At 41.6% G+C, this 16,824-nt stretch overlaps 1 protein-coding gene across 3 annotated transcripts in view; it reads right to left on the bottom strand.

Moving 5' to 3' along the window:
* OPHN1 (oligophrenin 1) overlaps positions 1 to 16,824 on the bottom strand; it is a 2,670,560-nt gene that overhangs the window by 569,744 nt on the left and 2,083,992 nt on the right. For all 3 annotated transcript variants that reach the window (XM_044057106.1, XM_044057104.1, XM_044057105.1), the window contains exon 13: positions 14,911 to 14,973. In XM_044057106.1, the coding sequence (XP_043913041.1) occupies positions 14,911 to 14,973 (63 nt within the window). The remainder of the gene's footprint in view (positions 1 to 14,910; positions 14,974 to 16,824) is intronic.

Raw genomic sequence — 16,824 nt, 5'->3', positions numbered from 1 at the left:
CTAATTTGTGCATGGGCAAGAAGTATCCTACATGCTTAGGAGTAGATATTCCAGTTACTACTCCACTCCTGCAACAATTTACTGACTACCCAAAAAGGGAAAGATATCATGGGCATAAACATTCTTGCTATCTTCTTAGCCAGCTTGGTTGATATGGGCACACAATGTAGCAGCTGCCTTATGTTTACTGACAACCAGCTTATTCTCAAACAAACTGATAAGATATGTAAGAGATACACTTACACAATGATACTGGTGGCAAAGCTCTCGTATATAAGCACACATAATACCAACCAAATTAACAGAAATGCACACACTACACCCACCACAAAGAATGGATCAGAAAAACAGACTCACATATGCTGAGGGTCTTAAAAGTAATCTTCCTAAACACCAAAGACCTCCCATACATTGACCAGCAGCAGATATCCTCAGCAGCCGCAAAAGCGCTCCACCAAAACAACACCCACTACAACAACACATACAGCTACACAGCATGGAACCTCAATTTCAAAGCCCATAAAACAAGACACCATACAACCCAATATTTTAATCATGAGAGACTCCACTGTAAGACACATAGATGTCCCACTAACCAGGCTAAATAAGGAGAAATTCACAGTCAACTGTTTAGCAGGGGACAGACTCCACCAACTCAGGTCACTGCCCACAGGTACCAGTAAGACTCTGTCACAATCCATATGGGAGTTTATGACCTGAGTCAGGCACCCTGGACTATATGAAGAGAGACATTATGGAGCTCCCCAACTATGAGTCTCAGGTTGATATTAGCCTAGCACTGAGAAGCATTCTACCTTCACAAAAGATAATACCACAACATGAACAGATGATGACTCACTTTAGTAATTGGCTTAGTTCTTCTGTTATTCCAAGTGGATGCAATATTTGTCAGCATGAGAGGATATAGCTGACAGACCACATTGCTTTGCCAAGCATGGTTTGCATCTGTCACCTCTTGACTTTTGAATATTGGCTAAAACATTGTCCTCCCCAAGTGACTTTGTCAAAATGACAAACCTTACAACAAAGCAAAACCAATCCAAGGTAATCTAAAGCTGTTGCTGCTCATTTTTCAGGAGTCAGAACAAGAAACTCCACTCCCTACAAGCTCTCCTCACCCTGAAGAATGCAGACATCTGTGCAGTTACTGAAACATGGTTTAAAGGCACAGACAGCACCCAGCAATGCAAGGCTACAATGCCTTTCAAACACTTACGCCAACTACTGCACAGGCCTGGACTAAAGGTGAAGATGTCTCAATCTACATCAATAACAAGGTCACCTCAAACCTGGCCAAACAGGATGATGAGCTTGAGCTTCTCCGCATCCAAATTATCATAGGCACAGTCCGATGCTATATCCTTACTAGCTACAGGTTCTCCTCTATGACCCAGGAAACCCATAACTCAAACTTACTGGAGACATTCACTATTCAGTCCAATACCATGATCATGTGTGACTAACCCACTAAAAAACTAAGAATCTTAAATGACCCCAAACCTGCAAGCCCAAAGATTCCTGTATTTTGTCAACTCTAACACCCTGAACCAGACAGACCACATGGCCACAAACATGAAAGAAAACTGTGCCCCTCTCCTCCCAGTGTAACGTCCTCTCTTGTAAGGTTGGACTATAAAGCTGTCTCCTTTGAAATAAAAATAAAACCCGTGATCTCAGCTAACCCTGTAGCATTTAGAAACTATTGTAATAGAAACTTCCTATTAAATGACTACTCACAAAATGTCAAGCCCCATACCACCTCAAACCATGGGAACACAGTTGTCTATGCAGAATTGTTCAAATGTACTCTAAACAATTATGTTAATAAATGCACAGAAACAATTGTGCCTGACAGAAATAAGCTCTGGAAAAAATAAAAAAACAAGCCATTCTGGTAGAATCCAAACATCAATACGCTGTACAACATAAGGAAGAAAGTCACAGCAAAAGTCATGAAGTACAATGTCCAGTAGGATAAAAAACTCTCTCTTTAATCTAAGCAAACAACTCTGGGCAAATGAGGTCTAACAAAGCCAATTTTGAGGCAAAAATAGTCTACCAAGCCAGGGACAAACACAAGGCTTTCTTCAACTATGTCCATAATCTGAAAGGCTGTACACAGAAAATTGTGAATGGAGCAACCTACATGGAGCTGGAAGACATAATAAATCTGCTGGGCAGCAAATTCAACTCCAGTTTTACTCTCCCCATTCACTCCACAATAAACATAATTAAACATTACCCCCCCCCCCAACCATACTAGGAAAAGGGTCCTAAAATGCACACTCCAAGGTCAAAAACAGCACTGATGGGCCCCAGAATATTCCAGGACACCTCCTAAATAGCATGACACATGACCTACCAGGACTACTGTAGTCACTAATTAACCACAGCCTGCAGTCAGGCTTTGTGCCACTCGAATGGACAGCTGCAACAGTCATCCCTGTGCATAAGGGTGGCCCTTCTACAGAACCAGAAACTACTGACTCATTAGCCTGGCTAGTGGCATATGCAAAGCCATGGAAAGAATTACCATGGAAACAATTAATAATGACACTGGAAACTTCCAGGCACTGGATCCAACCCTGTTCAGTTTTGTCAAGGGAAGATCATGCCTACTCAGGCTGGTAGACTTCTTTCAGAAGGTCACCAAGGCAATAGATGAGGGCAAAATTGTGCATATGCCTACCTTGACCTGGCCAAAGCACTTGATATACTAACACACTTGGCAACTGTAAATGAACTCACAGAATTTGGCATAAACCTCTGTATTACATGCTGGATTGACAGCTTGCTCCCATATAGGACCCAGGAAGTTAGGATAGGGGAGTTCACCTCCATAAAGAGTCCATTCACTAGCAGAGTCCCTCAGGGCTCAGTGCTGTGCCCTCTCCTTTTTGACATCTACTTCATGGAAGTCATGGTCAACGGTCAAGGACCTCTCGCTAACCAGGTTGCAAGTTTGCAAACTTGGAGCAGTCACAGAATCCCCAAAAGACACTAATATTCTACAGGAAGAACTAATATAGACAAATAATTGCTGCCATAGGGATGGTTTGAAATTCAGTGCCAAGAAATGCATAACAGTACCCTTTAGGAAGTTGGCTACCCCAGGAAACTACCTAATTAGTAACACACTCCTAACAGTAGACCCAGTGGTCAAGAATTTAGAGATATGTGTAGAGAGTAACCTAACTTTTGACCTGCATGAGTCTAATGTAGTAAGGATGTAATTCTATATTGCTCAACTTATAAGCAAGGGTATGGCATCTCGGTCCAAGGAAGTCATTGTTTCACTGCACTCAGCCTTTATCAGATGCATCGAGTACAATGCCTCTTTCAGTATGTACCTGACCAAGCATATGTAACAACTGGAATGCCTACAGAGATTCCTCACAAAAATAATACAGGGTGTTAACAACATGTCCTATGCAGATCACCTAAAAGCCCTATCCCTCCTATAGACTGTTGAGGGATGGGTGATCTATGATTGGAATACAAGGCATCCCAGGATCCTGCTCTGACAGACCTTTAGCATATCCACAAAAGAAATAGCTTGAGAGCTACCCAATCAAGGGACTTCAAATTTGCTTGCAACATAAATAGGACATGTTGGTCTCCAAGAATGCCTCCTTCTCTGGAACAGGCTTCCCATCCATTTGAAGCAAATTTATTCCCTGACCCTATTCAAGCATAACCAGGACCAGTGAATGCAAAATTGGAATTTCACCTGTCTGTCACCTATGTCTTTGACAGATAGAGGCAAACAGTAATGTTTGACCACACTTGCTCTACCTTACACATACCCCTAAAGATAACCTCTAGAGGGCATCAAACTTGTTGGGATACATTTGGGATGCATGGCTAGGTTTAGAAGGCCCTTGCGGTCATTAGCCTAGGCAGGAGCGGCCTTAGATCAACTGCTGCCCTAGGCAACAGGGCTTCATGGTGCCCTCCACCACACCACCTGGTGCCCCCATCCTGGTCTACCTACACCAAATAAATACTGGAAAAGCACCCCTACTACAGCAGCGCCCTAGGCGGCTGCCTAGTTGGCCTATGCCTAAGGCTGGCTATGAGCCTAGTATATATGAATGAACCTATAAATCTATAATGATAATGGACGGAGAAGTTATCCTGTACCACCCCCATCATATGCAATCATATATTATTAGGAATAAGAGCTGGAAAACATACACAGTGGGGCCAGGCCAGTAAATATCACAGTCTCTGGAAGCCCCATTCTCTGAGTTTGATGTCTAATAAAAGGTGATTTCCAGGTATATACAGCCTAAATAAAGTACAGGAATCCTGCATCGTACACTTCATACCCTAAGTGCATATTGAGAACCACGGGTCTATATCACGTTGTCGAACTTTTAAAAGTTTGAACGTCATATGGTCGACACTATATGATCGAACGTTTAAAAGCTTGAACATTTCAATGGAGATCTCCATACAGTGCAGAATGGGAAGATTTCCCTTTTTGCACTGTAGTGTGATCTCAGAGATGCTATATTTAAAGAGCAGGGGGGTGTGGGGGGTGCAAGGTGGCTTGCTCCCTTTTTAAACCGTTCAGGTATGTTTTATCTTTGGTTTATTATTTTTTATTATATTTTCAAAGTCTTAAAAGTTCGATCATATGGTGTCAACCATATGATGTTCGAACTTTTAACAGTTTGATTATGTAATATAGACGCGAGAACCACTCCTCAACATTGCCAGACTAATGTTATCAATAGTAATACAGAACTTAACTAAGCTGCAATGCAGCTAGTACAGCTTTGACTACCTAAGGTGCTTTGCTAAGCCAAAACATTAAAAAAGTATTACACTGAATCAGAGCTTATACATAATTCCAATGCAAACACACAAAAAGAATGCGATCCAATAGCCAAATGTAACTTTGATTCATATACAGTGCATCTCGTATTGTCAGATTATTCCTTGTGGAATGGAGTCAAAGTTCACAGTCATGTATGTGGTACAATTAGTGCAGCTTCATAGTGAAATAGATGCTCACTCTTATCTTGAATGACTGTGGTCATGAACTCCAGTACAAATTATCCATACCCACGTGTGTAGACAAACAACAAACTACAGGAAACTAGAACCGCTGAGAAGCATTTGATATGTTGCACACATACTGTACATTTTATTTATTTATGCATTAATTTAGGTGTGCTGGTCCAAGGACACTATTCAGTCATGACCAGAAACATGTGGGGAAACAATCAAAATGCATAGTTAAAAAAAAAACAGTATAACGCAATGAGTAAAGAATATGCATTAATGTTGTGACTTCAGAAAATACAATTAAAATAAAGTAACATAAGTAAGACAGTTATTAGGAAGCTTAAACAAAACTCCTATCCTCAAAAAAAACAACTAGTAAATATAACATTGGAATTTGATTGTAATATCTTAAGATTTCAATTGTCTGCAATGTAGCACAAACATCAAAAAGTTAATTCTTAGATTTATAGACCACATGTGCTAGGTAATTTATGCCACTTATTAGAAGTCAAGAAAAAAATGTACGCTAAATATGTCAACTGTCCTTGATTTCTTATCTGCTGAAATGTGTCCCGGAGCTACATTCCAATGCTGAGAGATATGTGAAAGGGTATGAACAGTAGATAAGAGAAATTAATAACAGACTGGTTAATTTTCCAAACAGGTTACTATCAACTAGACAGAGCCCTGTACAATCTGTTAGCCTTTTTAGAAGCAAAGGTTTAGGATTCTGATGCTTTATAAACAGTCCTGTATGCATCTTAAAAGAAACTTATTAAAGGAGATATGGACCAGTTTGAAATTCCTCTTATTTAATGATCTGCAGTGCTTCTTTTAGGGAAGAAGATATGCTTTCAGACAGCCCCACAAAAAAAAAAACAGAAAATTTTACCAATTTAATAGACTTAGGTGTAGAAGCAAATGACAGGTATTGCTACTTCAGTTCTTAATTGTCTGTGCTCAGTCTTGGATAGAATTCCATCTGTCTTACATAAATCAGCTTCAGCTGAGGGAGTCTTTTTTCTTCCTTCAACAAAAAAGTAGCACATTAAATGTATAAATCCTAGGACACTAAAGAATGTGCCAAAAGGATATTGGGCCAGAGTTTGCTCAGTGAATACCAGACTGATACCACTGAAGTAGAGGAGGCTGTACCAGTTCTGTCTCCAGCATCACTTAGCAAAACATTAAAGCAGTAGGACTACAGGTTACTGCCAACCCAAGTACCAGCTCTGGTTCATGTATCAATACTGGTTCTGGTTGACAGAATGACAGTTGTCTAACTGATGACTAAACTAGGTGTTCAGTAGTAACCATCATAAATACTGAGCCTGTCCCCTGTAAAATCATCCGTTGACTGTGCTGTCTTCTGAAATGTGCACTAGCAGCTAGTGTGAAATGACCTACAGAGTTCCATATCTCTTGAAATTTGCACTAGCAGCTAGTGTGAAGTTCCATATCTCTTGAAATGTGTACTAGCAGCTAGTGTGAAATCACCTACAGAACTGTATGTCTCCTGAAATGCGCACTAGCACCTAGTGTGAAATCACCTACATAGTTCCATAGCTCCTGAAATGTGGATTAGTACCTTGTGTGAAAGGACCTACAGAGTTCCATAGCTATTGAAATGTGTACTAGCACCTAGTGTGAAATCACCTACAGAATAGTATGTCTCCTGAAATGTGCAACAGCACCTAGTGTGAGATCACCTATAGAGTTCCATATCTCCTGAAATGTGCACTAGCAGCTAGTGTGAAATCATCTACAAAACTATATGTCTCCTGAAATGTGCACTGGCAACTAGTGTGAAATCACCTACAGAACTGTATGTCTCCTGAAATGTGCACTGGCAACTAGTGTGAAATGACCTACAGAATGTGCATTAGTACCTTGTGTGAAATGACCTACAGAGTTCCATATCTCTTGAAAAGTATACTAGCAGCTAGTGTGAAATCACCTACAGAAAAGTATGTCTCCTGAAATGTGCAATAGCACCTAGTGTGAGATCACCTACAGAGTTCCATATCTCCTGAAATGTGCACTAGCAGCTAGTGTGAAATTACCTACAGAACTGTATGTCTCCCAACATGTATACTAGCAGTTAATGTGAAATCACCTACAGAGTTCCATACCTCCTGAAATGTGCATTAGTACCTTGTGTGAAATCACATACAGAGTTCCATATCTCCTGAAATGTGCATTAGTACCTTGTGTGAAATCACCTACAGAGTTCAATATCTCCTGAAATATGTACTAGCACCTAGTGTGAAATCACCTACAGAGTTCTATAGCTCCTGAATGATGTCAGTTGTTTAATGATTATTAATGATGCATGCATACTTTCCTTTCCTTGATGACATAAAAACAGTATCCCTGAAAATCATTCTCTAAGGCAAGTTTCTGCATTCCTGTTTTACAGGCTTAGAAGTATCATGATTCTAAATGGACAGAGAAAGGAGTCCCATGTCCAGTTCTTGCTGGTTCTTCTTTAGTAGTGTTTTCTCTCTTATGATTGAACCCTTTTTAGTCCTCAGTGTAGATAATTATCTTTAGTTGTGTAGCAGAATTCTCCTTTCTTAGGCTCTGAATTTTTTTTTATTTTTCATGAGTACTTGTGTTTTCACACTTGTTAAATGCTGACTTTAAATCATCTACCAAAAAGTACAGTTTTGTACCTACCATAAATGTAGATGTTCGAGTGCTAATACAGCTGCAGTAATCACAGATGGGTTCTCTGCCGTCAGGCGGTCCCTCGGTCGGCCGAATTCCAAAGTCTTGGTCCGGCGTCGGTTGTCGTCGCTTTCTCTTCTGACGTCAGTGAGGCCAGAGTATATAAGACACAGCCGACGCCATGTTCTTCAGTCTTTCTTGCCCCAGATGTCAGGTGCCCCCCGAAGGAAGGCAATACATAAATTATGCTTATATGCGTATACATGCAATGCAATATAATCCAAAAACAGTGGTTGCAAGCAAATAAACCATAGAAGGATAACCCAGTCAGGTTGTATGAAGAGGTTGTTAGGCCCCATGCCTTTACCAAGTGGGGAAGGAGGGAGGGAAACCTGTACTGCAGCTGTATTAGCACTCGAACATCTTCATTTATGGTAGGTACAAAACTGTACTATGTTCATCGTGCATACAGCTGCAGTAATCACAGATGGGTAGAATCCCAAAGCTACGCACAGGGTGGTAGGTACTAAGAGGAACTGGGTTGAGCCAGAATGCCCTGCAAAACAGCAGTGGCAAAGCCTGCTCTTGTTCTGGAATATAAAGGCAGGTGGTAGTGTTTTGTGAAGGTATGTACAGAACTCCAAGTGGCTGCCTCCAGAATATCTTTGGTAGGAACTCCTCTGAGGAAGGCTGTAGAGGTAGCTGTGGCCCTGGTGGAGTGTGATCTGATACCTGTAGGAACAGATTTCCCATGATAGGAATAACAAAACCGTATGCAGTGGCCTATCCACTTTGAAATAGTCTGCTTGGAAACTGGCTTCCCTTGAGCCCCTACAGCATAGGACACAAAGAGTTGTTCTGATTTCCTGAAGGACTTTGTTCTGTCCAAATAGTAACGTAGCTGCCTATGGATGTCTAAGGAATGTAGCAGCCTTTCCCCTTTGTTTTGAGGATTGGGGTAAAAGGTAGGAAGGTGTATGGCTTGATTTAAAGCTACCCTAGATACCACTTTAGGCATAAAAGATGGGTTGGTACGAAGGGAAACCCTGTCCTGATGGAAAATGAGGAAGGGCTGCACCGCCATGAGGGCCTGTAATTCCGAAAGTCTACGAGCTGAAGTGATAGCCAGAAGGAAGGCAGTTTTCCAGGACAAATATTGCAAATCTGTTGAGGCAGCTGGCTCAAAAGGAGGCAATGTTAATTTTTCTAGTATGTAATTAAGATCCCAGGCTGGTATTGGTTGTTTCCTTGGTGGTCTAATATTCTTAGCCCCTCTGAGGAACTGTCGTAAGAGTGGGTGAGAAAATAAAGGAGGATCCGTGTTGTATTCTGCAGAAATAGCTGAGGCATGGATTTTTATGGAAGAAAATGAAAGTCCACTGTTCAGCAGCTCAGCTAGATACTGTAATACCTGAGGCAAGTTCAGTTTTCTAGGGTCCTGGCCTTTTTTCGCATTCCAAGAACAAAACCGCTTCCATTTTGCGGAGTAAGCTTTTCTAGTAGATGGGTCTTCTGGCCTCCAAAATGACATCCTGCACCTCCTTGGAGAGTAGGGTCTGTTGTGGTGTTAAGGAATTTTCCATGCAGCGAGATTGAGTGTTTTCAGCTGACTGTGGAGAGTTTTGTAACTGTGCTGAGTCAGCAGAAGAGGCATTAGAGGCAGGGACCAGGGAGGAGTATGTGTTAGGCTCCTCAGCAATGGGTACCAGTGTTGCCTTGGCCAATCTGGAGCAATCAGTATCATCTTCGGTCTGTCTGCTCTTGCTTTCAAAAGTACCTTGGGCAGAAGAGGCAGAGGTGGGAATGCGTAAACTGTCCATGCTGTCCAACTGAATGAAAGGGCGTCCACTCTCCAGGCCTTTGGATGAAAGGTCCTCGAACAAAACTTTTCCAATTGATGATTCCTGTGGGAGGCAAAAAGATCTATGTCTGGCCTCCCCCACACTTGGGTTATTTCTGCAATCACCTGCGGATGTAACTTCCATTCATGTGGATCTGTCATATTTCTGCTTAATTTGTCTGCCAGCGTGTTTTCCAATCCTGGCAGGTACTGTGCTTGAAGTTCAATTTGCCATTCCAGAGCCAAGTTCCAAAGGGTCATGGCTAGTCTGCACAAGGGGTATGAATGTGTTCCTCCTTGTTTGTTTATGTACCACATTACTGTGGTGTTGTCTGTTCTTATCAGTAATTGTCCTGGATGCAGGAAGTCCTTGAAAGCTGTAATTGCATTTATTACTGCTAGCATTTCTTTTTGATTGATGTGGAGGTGCTTTTCTTTTTGGGACCATTTGCCCTGGATGCACCTGTCCGTCATGTGCGCCCCCAAGCGTAATCTGAGGCGTCTGTTGTGATAACTTGTTCTGCTTGAGGCTTGCAGAATGGGAGGCCTGTGTTTGCTTGACATGCTTGGGCCCACCATAGAAATTCCTTTTGCAAACATGGGATTATTGGTAGTATTGTTTCCAAACTGTGACTGTGTTGAGACCATAGGTTTTTTAGGTACCATTGAAGTTTCCTCATATGCAGCTTTGCACATGGGATTAAAAGAATGCAAGATGCCATGAATCCCAGAGCCTGCAGGATTTTCCTTGCAGTAAGCCTGGTACTTTTTGCTAGTATTTTGAAGTACTGAGATAGTTGCCCTTGTTTTTCTGGCATAAGATAGGCCATCTGGGTGTTTGTGTCCAAGTTGGCACCCAGGAAAGTTATTTTCTGAGATGGTGTTAGCCTTGATTTCTCTTTGTTGATTGTGTATCCCAGAGCATGCAATAGCCGTGTCACATATGTCAGATGTTCCAGAAGTATGTGTTTGCTGTCCGCTTGGATCAGGCAGTCGTCCAAATAAGGGTAAATTTGTATCCCTTGAAGTCTGCAGTAGGCAATCACTGATGCCAGGCACTTTGTGAATACTCTGGGCGCAGTAGATAAGCCAAAGGGCAATGCAGAGAATTGATAGTGGATTGAACCTGCAAGAAATCTGAGGTATCTTCTGCAGCTTTGTCTGATTGGGACATGCAGGTATGCCTCCTTGAGGTCCAATGTTACCAGCCAAAACTCCTTGCCCAGCATGGGAAGAAGTTGCTGTAATGTGAGCATCTTGAATTTTGGTGCAGTAGAAATGTGTTTAGGATGGATAAGTCCAAAATGGGTCTCCAGTCGGTTCCTTTCCTTGGTACAGAAAAAGCCTTGAATAAAAACCTTGACCTTGTTCATGAGAAGGTACCTCTTGAATAGCTCTCATGCTTATGAGCTTTGAAATTTGTAGTTGTGCCTCTGCCCTTTGATTCTGTGGCAGGTTTGGCATGCCTCTCATTTTTGGAAGAGTGTGGAAATGAAATTTGTAGCCTCTGTTTATAATGTCCAGGATCCATTTTTCTGTTGTGACAATATGCCAATTGTTTGCAAATAATGCTAGCTTTCCTCCCAACGGTGCTGCCAGCTGAGACGTGCTTGGCATGGAAATGAGGGAGTCATTGGGTTTGCTTCCTGTATTGTTGTGCACTGTCCTTGCCACCTCTTGGCGCTGGAGTTTGCCATTGTCGTCCTCTATATGATCCTTGTGATTGCCCTCTGCCCCTTGTGCGTCTGTATCTACCTCTTTGGGGCTTGTCAGTGGCTGGAAAGGACCAGTTTTTTGAAGGCCAATTTCTGCTAAAACGTGGTGGTTGGACCTGGAAAAAGGTTTTGACAGTTTGCATGTATTTGGCCTTTTCTTCCATTTTCCGTAATATCTCCTCAGCATTAGTACCAAACAGCACATCCTTTTGTAAAGGAGCATCTAGAAGTTTAGCTTTCACATGATCAGGCAAGTTTTGTTCTCTAAGCCAAGCATGTCTGCGAATGACTGATCCCGTAGCAGCTGCTCTACTTGAAGCCTCTAGGGCATCATAACCACATTGTAAGGTGTGTTTACCCACTTGCTCCGCACTATGCATCATATCCTGTAACTCCTTTAAATCTGGTTGTTCAGGTTGAGACATTTTGTTCCTTAATTGTGATAACAGGAACTGTTGATATTTAATCATATGAAGCTGACAATTTAAGACCCTCATGGCTAGGGTGGCCGAGGTATATACCTTTTTACCCCACCTTTCTAAGGATCTTGATTCCCTTTCTGCAGGAAGTGGATTCTTGGCAGTGGAGGCCTTCAATCCCTTGGGGCCTTGTGAAATGGTTTCAGGGTCAGCATTATGGCTTTTGAAGAGAAATTGGTGAGAGCTGGGTACTCTGTAATACCTATCAGGTTTGACTGGTGCAGGAGGCAGAGAATCCGGGTTAAGGCAAGCCTCCGAATAGACACATTCAAGTATGTCCAAAACAGGGGGTATCACCAGAGGTCTGTGTTGAGGTAACAAAAGAAATTCCCCAAGTCTTTTCTTGGAATCTGAAAAGTCTTGGCCTTCCCAATGGAAGTGTTCCCTCAAGGTGTGCAAGGTTTCCCCAAAGGAAAAATCCTCAGGGGGGGGATACAGAAGGGATGGACTGTTTTGCATCCGAATCCTCAAAAGGAGAGTACGAGTGTTCCTCTGCATCAGAATGTTCTGACAAAATGGATCCCTGATCAGAAGAGGGGGAATCTTCCCCCACTCTGGGTCTCTTGTCTGGAGGGGGTTGAGAACCTCTGATAAGAGTAATTAAATCCTCAGCCATTTTAAGCATCTGTTTTTTAGGCATGGGACCTGGAGATGGGCCCTGTGCAACAGGCCTCGTGGGATACCTGGCTGCTTTGGATTTAGTAAAGGCCTTAATTGAAAAAGAAGATGAGGGCCTAAAGACACCATGGGTGGAAGTGGACCTGTCCACATTAGTAGGCTCAACATTTGCAAAGGCTTCGGTGGTTGTAGTCTGGGAAAGGGCCAAGGTCCCAGCGGTCTCGGGTACAGAGGACACCGCCAAAGGAGTGTCGTCAGTAGTCAGGGACTGCAAAGGCGTCTCGCTGAGAACCGGACCACGTGTAGCCTGTTTTGGCGTGGTGTCGGCGGGGACCGCGGGTCTCGCGTGCCGGTCCTTTTCCTTGCGTTTTTTGGAAAAACGGTAGTCGGAGTGTCCGACGACATTTTATAATCAAAAGCTTTACCAAAGTAGTGTTGGGCGAACTCCGCCCGACGCTTAATAGTGCGTTTATTGAAGGTAGTGCAAAAGCGACAGCCTGAGACGTCGTGGTCTGGGCCCAAACAAGGTATGCAGAGGGAATGGAAATCCTTATGCGGTATTTGCTTCCCATAAGAAATACAATTATTAACTTTTTCTGACATCGGTCTGAGGCAAGAAAAGTTTCCCCAACGGGGTACTTAGCTTTAATGAAGACTTCGGTTTCCAAAATTTTCGTAATTCAGGAGCTGGCCGACCGGCACTTGCAAACTGCTTCTGCTTCGGGCACCGCGCGGCAAAAAAGACTGAAGAACATGGCGTCGGCTGTGTCTTATATACTCTGGCCTCACTGACGTCAGAAGAGAAAGCGACGACAACTGACGCCGGACCAAGACTTTGGAATTCGGCCGACCGAGGGATCGCCTGACGGCAGAGAACCCATCTGTGATTACTGCAGCTGTATGCACGATGAACATCAGCATTTTTATATCATCATAATTATTTAGTGACGTTGTCCTCGATGATTTGAAAGAAAACCAAAAACTTTATGTGGAACAAACTAAAAATATGAGACAAAAAACTTGGAGAGTCGACAGGTATGTTCCACCACCTGCCATTTAATGCAAAGTGGTGAATGAGTGCTGCCACAGCAGACTGTGCAGTCTTCTACAGATGTGTCATGTAACTGTTCAAATACTGGTGAACCTAAGTAAGTGAAAACCTGTACTTGACAAACTGTGACTTAGCAAATGTAGTGCTTCATAAAAGTACTACACAATTATTGTTACAGACTCAGATTAAAAATAAAAGTAACTTCTGATCACTCAAGAATTTTTAAACCTTTTGTCAGCAGAAAACAGTGATTTAGAAAACACTATTCAGGCAAGTTTGAAACATCAGTAGCTCCGAATCAAGTGGATTAAACAAGTGACCTCTTGATCCCCTGCAACGTATACAGAGACGTGACTTGGAATATGAAAAGAGATTTATATGTAAAATTGTAACAGCTTCTTATTTTGAATTATTTTGCTCTAGGAAATGACCTAACGTGTGTGTGTGTGTGTGTGTGTGTGTGTGTGTGTGTGTGTGTGTGTATATATATATATATATATATATATATATATATATATATATATATATATATATATATGTATATACATGGGTTCCGTTCATAATTTTGAAATACTGAAATCCCGAATTTCAGTATTTTGAAATTATAACATCGAAGCCTTGAAATCTGGAAACACCAGAAGAGCGAAATACAAAATCCCGAAGTATGGAGACTTTGAATTAGCGCTTCTGGTGATGCGGTGTGTAAATGGTTAGGTGTTAGTTCGAGTATGTATGTATGTGTAAATGTGTTGGTTAGGGGCTTTAGTGTATGTCAGTGTGTGTGTGTGTGTGTGTGTGTGTGTGTTGTGACTGTGATGTGTGTGTGTGTGTGTGTGTGTGTGTGTGTGTGTGTGTGTGTGTGTGTGCGTGAGAGACTGTGAAATGTGTGGGTGTGAGTTACCTTTGTGTGTCTGATTGTGCAATCTCGGAGTTAGTATATATAAGTAGGGGGGGTGTAGTCTAGGTTTGTCTGTGTGCTTGTGGGGGGAAGCTGTGTGTATGTTTATGTGTGTGCTGTGTGTGTAGTGTAGTTTCAGGATTTTGAGTTTCACGATTATGGGTTTTCGGGATTTGAAGGTTTCGGCTATGTAATTTCGAAATACTGAAATTCGGGATTTCAGTATTTCGAGATTTCATAGTGAACCCATATATGTGTATGTGTATATATATATATATATATATATATATATATATATATATATATATATATATATATATATATATATATATACACACACACATACACACACATATGTGCCTGTTTTTTTGCATGCTTTCTTGCATTGTTTTTGCGTTGTTATGTTTTTGTATTGTATTTTTGTTCTTTGTATCTGTATGGAGCTTTTCTCCCCGGGCCTCCGCTGAAAATGGATATGTATCCAATCGGACTATCCTGGTCAACAAATGTAAAATAAAAATAAATAAATCACATAATTATAAGAAATATTACAATATCCACTAATTTACTTATTCAACAACAGTATTTGAGTCCAGTCCTACCTTTTGTCTCCACCGCATTGATACACTTTCTCACAAATTTAAATCCAGTTTCATTCAGTTCCACTATATAAAAACAAAGGGTGAAACAGTGTGAATCAACAGGCAATTAAGTTCTACCACAGATAATAAACACATAATAGTCTGAGTTAAATCAAGTAAGCATAAATATCAAACAGGGAATTATGAGTAATATTGCCTTCTAAAACAGCCGAGAAACACAGTTCTATAGCAACCTTCTCCTGCAGTATTGTTTCACACAGATCTTTGGTGGAGGTCATTGTCAGATATGAGAGATATACCTTTCAATGCTCTTGAACGATGCACCAGAGACAGAAATTCCCCCTGGAACAAGAAAACAATGGAGCTGAACTTATGACCAATTAGTTTTTCGTGCAAACTAAGTTTTCAGCTAATCACAAAATCTACAAATGTGCACCTTATCCATAATGCAGGTTGGGTGGTGCACTGGTGTAGCAGTTAGCATTGTCGCCTCACAGCAAGAGGTTCTCCGGTTTAATTCTCAGTTGGGGTGCCTTCTGTGTGAAATTTGCATGTCCTCCCTGCATTCGTGTGGGTTTCCTCTGGGTGCTCCGGTTTCTTCCCACATTCGAAAGACACGCAATAGGTGGACTGTACACTCTAAATTGGCCCTAGGCATGACTGAGTGTGTGTGTGTGTGTGTGTGTGTGTGTGGTGCACCCTCTGAGGAGAGGGTCATTTACTGTCTTGTTACTGTCAAACAACTGTTTGGCGGTCAAGACTTCAATGAGTACTGGGGATCAATTGGAATGGGTGTAGGTCTATAAAGGCAAGACAACCCATCTCTATTTGAGACGGAAAGCAGAATCCTTACTGATGGGTTTGTTTCTTCAGCAAATATTTAAATTAGCCAAGAGAGGAGCACCCTCTCGAATATCACAGCAGCTTGTGACATACGTTCAGCTAATGGAAACAATATAACTAGATCTGTTGAACACATGAGAAAGCATACCTAAAGTCAATATGGATAAGGCAAAAAGGGAAGAGAAAAAAAATAAAACAAGGAGTACCAATGACTACAGTCATGGCAAAAGCAACCTGATCTTAGGGTTTTGACGGAGGCACAATGTCTTGATATTGTGTTAGTAACAAAACATGGAAAACACACCTAAAAATAATTATTAGGATTTGAACATGCTGGGACACAGAATTTACAGTTGGAAGTTCAACTCTCATATTCACTCAGTGCAGTGAATAAACATTACAACTACACATGAAAGCTCAAAGAATGAATTAAAGTTACTACAACAACAAAAACAATTGTTTATGAAAGAGAGGTGAGGTCTGCTGCATCCCTCACTGCCCTTCACCTCTAAATATACTAATTCCAAGGTCTCTTAACCTTAAGGATAAAACAGTAATCTTTCTCCTTCAAGAATCAGAGACCTTGAACTTGGTACTGCAGCAAACTTTGAAGATATTGCACTTGAACTTTCTTCCAGGATATGGCACTCCAAGAATAAAGTGCCACTGATTAAACTGTAGGCTCCTTTAGGTCTTTTTATAAAGTAAGTGATCAAAACAACAGAACAAATAAGTAAACAAGGAAGTACTGCAGGTTGCACTGGAACCTTGAAATGGCATCACAGTCTGACAATGGGTCCAAACAGAAATCCTTCTCATAATACGGAAAGAGATAAAATGAAAGCTGGTATTATTCTGATGATGGAGGGGGAGGGGGACTACTGCAGATTGAATATAGCAATAGGAATCATACCCCTTTGTGAATGCCATGTTTGCAAATGCAGTGAAAGATGAACTGTGCATGTGCTACTGTGCAGGTCTGGTGAATGGCATTGAAGAGCAAGTATGTGTTGAATACTGTTCTACATGACAAAATTTGCAGTGCTAACTAGCTATAGCATGTTGTGGAGG

The sequence above is a fragment of the Protopterus annectens genome, chromosome 15.part0 (assembly GCF_019279795.1).
Source record: "Protopterus annectens isolate FY-2018-M chromosome 15.part0, PAN1.0, whole genome shotgun sequence".
In the NCBI taxonomy this organism is placed as follows: Eukaryota; Metazoa; Chordata; order Ceratodontiformes; family Protopteridae; genus Protopterus; species Protopterus annectens.
This window is presented reverse-complemented; position numbering and strand designations above follow the sequence as displayed.